The sequence below is a fragment of the Hippocampus comes genome, unplaced genomic scaffold, assembly GCF_001891065.2.
Source record: "Hippocampus comes isolate QL1 unplaced genomic scaffold, H_comes_QL1_v1.1 scaffold104, whole genome shotgun sequence".
NCBI lineage: Eukaryota > Metazoa > Chordata > Actinopteri > Syngnathiformes > Syngnathidae > Hippocampus > Hippocampus comes.
Window position 1 is genome coordinate 2326591 of NW_017806072.1, and position 8037 is coordinate 2334627.

An 8037-nucleotide genomic window follows, 5' to 3' on the forward strand; every position below is an offset into this window, starting at 1 on the left:
AATTAATTTACGTTTTTCGGAGGCGGCCATGAACGCCTCTCGAGTGGAACGGAAGAGAAGGCACGGAGACGGACAAAGATGTACAGTACAGTACCTGTATTTGTTGAGACTGTGAAAACCATGAATAAAGTCTGCGTTTAAAAAAAAATAATAATAAAACCACAACCACAGCTCTCCTTTATTCAACAAATACGGGTGCGTCTTTTTCCGTCTCCGTGCCTTCTTTTCTTCTCGAGAGGCGTTCATGACCGCCTCCGAAAAACGCTTTGGCATTTCCTTGATTGTAGCTCCAACAGTACGATCAGATGTCAGTCGTAGTTATTTATTGTATTCACAAATGATGAAATCACAATATGAATTCTGGGGGGGGCTATAGAATTTATTTTGTGATATCCTCTCTTGCTTTTCAGTTTTGATGTATTATTTTCAATTTTTGTAGTTTCATTGAAGTAATCGTTAGTTTACGTTTTTCGGAGGCGGTCTTGAACGCCTCTCGAGTCGAACGGAAGAAGGCATAGAGACAGACAAAGACGTACCTGTATTTGTTGAGACTGTTTTAAAAAGTTAACACCACAGCTCTCCTTTTTCCGGAGCTGCAACACAAACTTATGTGATAAAGCAGCGACACAGTTCACTGAACCAACAGCAAGTTATAACATTGGAAGCATGTCTCCAGGAAGGAGCCATCTTGGAGTCGACGTATTACCGTGATCACCGTACACAAGGCGCACCGGATTTTAAGGCGCTCGCTGAGCTTTTAAGAAAATGGAAGACTTTTTGGTGCGCCCTATAGTGCTGAAAATACGGTATATATATACCGTATTTTCATTTTATATATATATATATATATATATACACACCCAGGTATATACTATATACTGTATGTATGTAACCATTATGTTTCCCTGTGTGAGTTCAATCTTTAACTGACATCATAAAGCATCAACGATGATCACACTGACTTAAAATTAAATCCCCCCAAAATTAATTCCAACCATTGACTGTATAAATAATCAACATGACCGACAAAAGAAAAAAAAAATGAGATTTGCGGCAAAGTAAAGTAAATCTATTCCCGCTAATTGTCTGAACACATTACCAGATCATCCAAGGAGATTTCTAGTAAATGTCTGTTTTCTAACTGACTATAGTTGTTGAGATGCATTCTTTAACTCTACTTTTCTATCCTTTCAATTACAACTCAGATGTCCACAGTGGAATTGGAGGCATATGTGAGCAGTCAGTTTGATGCGCTTCGCAGATTGCTATTTCTGGAAGAAAAGAAGGCCCTACACATTTTAGATCTCAAAGAGGCATTCCTGACGGCATCTGCTGCAGAGAAGATTGCAGAGATCAATGTCCAAACTGAGCGTCTCCAGGAAGAAATGGCCAGCATTACACACCAGCTATGCTTGTTGGACAAAGCAACCATTAGTCCTGCACTGGCAGCGGAGGCCCTCGTCGAAGCATCGGGACCAGGCCATAGATTAACGGTAACATTTCCTCCATCCTCATGAGCCTTCCTGTACTTCTTACATTGCCTAGACAATTAATGTAATTTCCTACTCCTCTCTCTAGTGATGCTCAATGTGTACCTCACTAAATTCACTCTGAACTATGATTGCTCAGCCAGCCCAGCCATGCCTGGAAACATGCTTTGTATTGGCATCGGTTTCCTAATTATCTATGTATGAATGCGCGTGTGCATTGATTTGTTTGGTTGGTTGTTTGTTTGGTTGTTTTTAAATGCCAAATCAGATGTAAATAGCTGAAAAGTTCATGATCATGGTGGGTGCCATGTACCTTTGTTGAAAACAGGTTAACACATCAGGCATACGTACAGTCTATCATCGCATTGTTGTTAGTGCACAAGTATGCAAGAAATTATTTCTTTAAAACATCCAATTGTCCAAAACAGAATTAATTGTGTTTTACAATGTGGCAATTAAACAACAAATACCTCCCATGGCAGAAATCAAGTGTCTGCTCCCATGTGTACAGAGACGTGTATGTATATTTCAGCATGAGATGCAGCAGCACACATTAAATGATTTCTCTGCTGGAGCCTATCTCAGCTATCTTCGGGCAGTAAGCGGGGGACACCCTGAACCGTTTGCCAGCCAATCGCAGGGCAGATAGTACCTTATTAAATCAAATCGTTTTACTTTAAAATAGAGGTGGAAATATTTATCAACAACAAATTTATTATATGGGTCATTGATTAAACATTTAGGGGACCATTTGATAAACATTTTTTCCAATCCTCTGAATTTCAGCTTCTCAACAGTAATAATCTCTAATTTTTGCAGTTCTGTTTAAAAATAGACCAATGTATATGTGTTGTTTATGTTTTGTGCAATTTCCTGTCTCTAAATAAAGCGACGGAAATTTGAAAAATTTCAAAAATTCGATTCATCGATTAATTCACAAAATGATCAACAGATTAAACATTTCTTGAAATAATCATTTGTTACAGCCCTACTTTGAAATGTACTGCTTATAAATCCTGTCACACCCCATGTTTTGAGATACATACCGAACACTTGGTGAGATGCACACCCCTAATAGAAAGTAAAGTTTCTGCATCTACACCCCTGAGTGAATCTCTTGTCACGCTATTCCCTTTCGAGGGGATTTCTGATTCTATGGATTTTTGATATTTTTTTACAAGTCGTGTGCTTGTTTGGGTGAAAAAGTGGTTAACGGTTATTTTCAGTGTTGTTTGTTGCATGAACAAAGTTAAAAACTGCAATGCCACACAGAGACATGTCCAGAAGTAGTGTCAATAATACAGACGAAGCACTTGAATACAATTTCTGGGAGGAGGTATCCCCGTAATCACAAGTTGACTGTTGTCAGCATGACAGAACAGCACAGCTCCACTAGCTGGTGCCTGCAGCGGCACACTAATTGTAAATTGATGAAAATTAAATGACCCCGTTCAGGGATAGACAAATTAAATGATGGAAAGGGCCACCGTTTTTCATCAGTGCTACTGGGGCGGGGGCCCACATCAGACCACGAACTTCCTATCCAGATGTATGACAGAAGAAAACTTTAAATATGGACAAACTGCGTGCGTGTCTTTTTTTTTAATTTTCAATTGAACCGGTGTACATCACAGTACCTGAATGTATCATGCTCAATGCATGTATAAAAGATCACAGCCTTGAACAACAAAATGTTTGAACAACCAGGAAATACATTTACTTATGTATTTTCTTCAGTTCAAAGGGCTCTACTTCAAAATGTTAATATTATTGTGGTACTGTAGTATGTTTGTCCCACATATCATTCTAAATCCCCACATTATTCGGCATTTATCACATTGTAATATACACTGTAGTTCAGTATAAGATATCTGCCATCTAATGTTCAATGGCGATATCACATCTTAAAACTATACATTGGAACACTGCTATTCACAGGGATAGGCACTGGCCCACCCCATAAATAGTGAAAGCCGCATATAACTAGGCAGTTGCTCATTCCAGGGGTCAATGTTGGTTACACCATAGGCATGGGCCAGCGACCAATTTGACGGCTTATCGTGGTTTTAAAAAGTCAAGGTTTTAAAAGCCGCTAAAAATATCCGTCACCGGTACTGAGCTTTGCCTTTCTTTTTTTTGAGGGGATTCCAAGCGGGCAGCATCCCACTGCAATATGACTGGCTGCTTGCAGAAATCACTCGACCTGCTTCTTTAAAGTTAATGACGAGAGGCTGAGCAGAGGACACAGAGGGAGGGAGACAAGAGAACGCAATGTGCAAATTTCACCATACTTATGACAAATATCCCTTTTGCTATGTCGATTAATGTGCAATGTCCTAAAACAAATAAACAAAAACAACAAAAAAATACATGGTGCCACCAAGTACTAGTTAGCCTCCAAGGACAACATGAGCCAACTGGTCTCTTTTAAAAATCGCTCGCCAGTGATGGGACACCGTGACTTACTAAGAATTTCTTTTCACTGTATTCATTTGATTCTAAGGCTGACTTGCTAAAAAACTGAGGAACAATCCTATCTGCAAAATGGAAAAGAGCAAATTTCTTCCCCAGAGGTTAAATTGACATCTCTGATTATTCTTAGCATGAAGCAAACATTGCCAATGCCTTTGTTGTCATTTAATAATGTAGTGAGTGTTCAACCACAGAATGGCTTTCTAAGGAAAAGCTTGTCAATAAGCATTTACATGCTAGTTGCTGGTAAGATTAATACTCCACACAAAAATTGAGTATGGTTCTAATGAAAAGGAATCAACCACATGAACACATGCTATTACCAATACTGTGTCTATTTTTTTTTCTATTTTTATGCTGGTCAGTCGTTTGTCAGGACAGATAGAAGTCATCTGTCCTTAAATAAGTGTTTGGAGTGTGTGATCACTGCTTGTGCACTGAGGGTCATTGTTCCAGAGCCCCGAAGTATCTCTGCAGTCTTCAATGCCTTTTAAACTCAGTCACAGTTGATACGCTCCCTCAGCTCTTATTTAAAAACCGAAGAGGAATCATTTATTGCTCTGTGGCCGCAAATTAAAGCATCACGTTGGTGTATTTGTCATAGGTTATCAGCAGCCAGGGTGTCTTTAGTGTAGTGTAATGTAGTGTAGTGTAGTGTAGGGTGTCTTGATGCTGCGGTGGATAAGGAAGGCATCAGTAGTGGTTGTATATCTGTTGCAGCTCTACCTAAATAATCTGTTATAATACGCTTAAATAGCCCTGCCCTTGGTATGTTGTATGTTGCTAAACAAGTATGTTGATAAACTTGATATTGAATAAGCAGGCCCATCATTTTCAATGTTTAAACTAGGGGTCCTGATACTACTCACTGGTGGCTCTCCAGATATGGCCACTGAAATGATCCCTCATTCAAATGCATTGTTCTACTTAGTCTCTTTTGACTATTACAAAATGTGTCATATGCTCTAGTTGTTTTTGAATGTTTTACTCCAGTTAATGGACGTAAAGAAGAAGAATCATAATAGATGAAATCACATATCCAAAAAAAATACTGTGGATAATTCAATGCCACAACCATCATATATCACCACTAAAAATACATTTTGTACCAGTTTTGTGCTTTTACAGTTAGAATTATACTATTCTCACAAAAAAATGACGCAAGTGTCCAGTTTCCTGTATGAACGAAAAAGAAGAAATAAAAGTGCTTTCCTTTTTAGCACACATCCTACTAGCTGCTCGACAGAATCAGTTGAGCTCAGTTAATGGTTATGAAAACTCAGAGCAACACCGGAATAAAAATGAATAAACACATCCCCAGTTACACTCCAATTATAATTATTACTTTCTTACATTGAAAAAAGGTTCCATATGTGGAGCAACTAGGAAGAACAGACATGTCTTCACAAATGTGTTGTACGGCCAGTAGATTGCATCTTTTTGGGATGCTTGCATATCACTGGTGGACGTTTGGATCCCAAGCAAATCTCCCACCCTGTTCAAATATTTAAAACAAACCATTCAATGAGATCTAACACACATTAAATTTTCAGCTTGATGGGCCAGATGGCAAGGCGCTGCTCACTGGCCAACACTGATCAGTTCTCTTAAGTGTTGTGTGCTTCCAACGTCTCAGTGGCTGCAAGAGACTGTGTCACTATATTCATTCTGGCAGTCGTCAAGGTCCAGTTCTGCAGTACAATCGGTGCTGTGCGAGATATCGGAGTCGGTGAAAGAGGATATCTGGTGCTCTGTAAATCATTTTGCAAAAACTGACATGAATTTTGGGCTTTGCCATGTATGTCAATTTTAGTATTTGAAGTCCCTGTTAAATTAAATTGAAATGCAGAAGTCTTTTATAAACTTAGCAAAATACATATGTTAATGTTTGCTGTCTTATAAACCAAAAAAACTGCCAAAGTATCTTGAAAGTGAAAAGTGTAGCACTACAGTAGATCCATATAATGTACATGCAGAGCCAGACCATTTACCTCATCATACTTCGACTAGATGAGCATCCGTTATGTAAATATATTCTTAAACGAAGCAATGAGTCACCAAAAATGTTCTAATATATTATAGAAAACATAAATCTATTCGGAAACAAGGCAATGAGTCACATAAAATATTTTAGAAAACATCTCTCTGGCAAGTTGCTTATGGTGTAGCGGTACACTCGCCAGACTTGTGTACAGGCAGCGTGGGATCGGTTTTTGCTCAGTGACTGTGTGGGTGTGAATGGTTGTTAGTTCTATATGTGCTCTGCGACTGACTGGCGACCACTTCAGGGTGTAGTGCGCCTTTCACACAAAGTCAGCTGGGATAGGCTCCACCACCCCCTCTGCGACCCTGTACAGCAGGGGTGTCAAACTCATTTTTTGTTGTGGGCCACTTTGGAGTTACGGCTTCCATCGGACAGCCGGTGCATAATCTCAGTGTTATTTATTAGCCATGACAATTTGACATTTCGGTACGGATTTCAGCAAGAATCATGATAGTTGACACACATGATTTGCTTCTGCGGGCGACATAAAATGACATGGAGGGCCGGATCTGGCCCCCGGGCCTTGACTTTGACATCTACGCTTTACAGGATAAGCGGTGTTGAAAGCGACACAGATTCTTCCAATTTCCATTGTTTCCAATGAGAGTATATATTTATCAATCCATCTCTAAGCCATTGTGGAGTCCTACAGCCACAATCAAAGTTTTCAAAGAGTTGAATGATGCAAGGCAGCTGCTGTGAGCACAATTAGTTAAAAATAGCTTTAAGGTTATCAGTTTTATGCGAGCATTTCTTTGGATTCACTGCATGTATTGTGTTCATATTTTGAGGGCAAATTTAGTGGACCCCCGCCCCGCCCCAATCACCTCTTATAGAGTTGTTTGCATTTAAAGAGTGACTACTGACTCCTTAACTTAAAATATAGGCTAATGACGAGTCTTTCTTGATACTGGATTGCAAATATTTCCTACAGTTGTATTGTCACGTTTATTGACTTTTTTAAATAACATTGGAACATTGCCAAAAAGGCTGCTCAAAATAAATAGATGATAGGATGAGCGGGAGAGAGGGAGGGAGTGAGTGAGTGAGGAGCATTCCTTCTGATCGGAAAATGAGAGTGAGAATAAATGGGTCAGATTTAGAGCCACACCAGCAGTGGCCCTAGTTAACTTGAATTATGTTGTTTACCTTGTACTTTATTACCACAGCACCTGCACAATGACTTTTAATATTTTATTCTTACTCTGTTTTTGTCTTTCTGTCTGTCTGCAGCAAGACTTTGAGGCCAGACCAAGGTAAGGATTCCAGTTTGATCCATGTTCACCTTTACAGCATGATACTGAAGTAAAGGCACTTTGCAAACAATTCTTTCAGTAGCAATGTGATTAGGAGTGCCACCTTGTTTACATTTTCTCAAGAGCTTGTCGACATGCTACAGTATATATTTAAAAAAAAAAAAGGGTTTTTTTTTCCTTTATTTATGGCTGAACAATGCCAGACCATATTGATAAAGATTGTATTGAGACTTATACTAAAAATTAGAATAGATATGCTAAAAATAAAAACCTGTGAGTTAAAATGTTACAAACTACAGCTGATTTTCATTGTGTTACAACGCTCTACTCAATGATTTGTTCTATTTTTACATATAGAGTCAAACCTCGGTTTTCGTCCATAATCCGTTCCTGAAGGCTGTTCGAAAACCGAAACCACGCTCTTTTAAAAAAAAAAATGTTTATTGAACACGTCTGCTCACAATGGAAAGCGACACGAGGAAGCGTCACTTCCTTGTCTACCCGAGGAAGCGTCATTTCCTCGTGTAAGGAAGGCGAGAGGAGTCAAGTGGTGCATTCAAGTGCGCTCAGTTTGTTCGAGAACCGAAAATTGTTCGTCATCCGAGGCATAAAAAAACTCAAAATTTTTGGTCGCACTGAATTACCATGAAATGGCGTGCCTTCCGACACCGAGAACCGAGACGTTCGAAAACCGAGGTTTGACTGTGTGTGTGTGTGTGTGTGTGTGTGTGTGTGTGTGTGTGTGTGTGTGTGTGTATATATATATATATATATA

General features: G+C 39.2%; 1 protein-coding gene across 3 annotated transcripts in view; it reads left to right on the top strand.

Annotated features, from left to right (window-relative positions):
• The window catches only part of trim44 (tripartite motif containing 44), a 53029-nt gene that overhangs the window by 17648 nt on the left and 27344 nt on the right, over window positions 1–8037 (top strand). For 2 of the 3 annotated variants that reach the window (XM_019894189.1, XM_019894192.1), the window contains 2 exons: window positions 1206–1493; window positions 7240–7262. In XM_019894189.1, coding sequence (XP_019749748.1) covers window positions 1206–1493; window positions 7240–7262 — 311 coding nt within the window. The remainder of the gene's footprint in view (window positions 1–1205; window positions 1494–7239; window positions 7263–8037) is intronic. The other variant, XM_019894191.1, reaches the window with a different exon arrangement.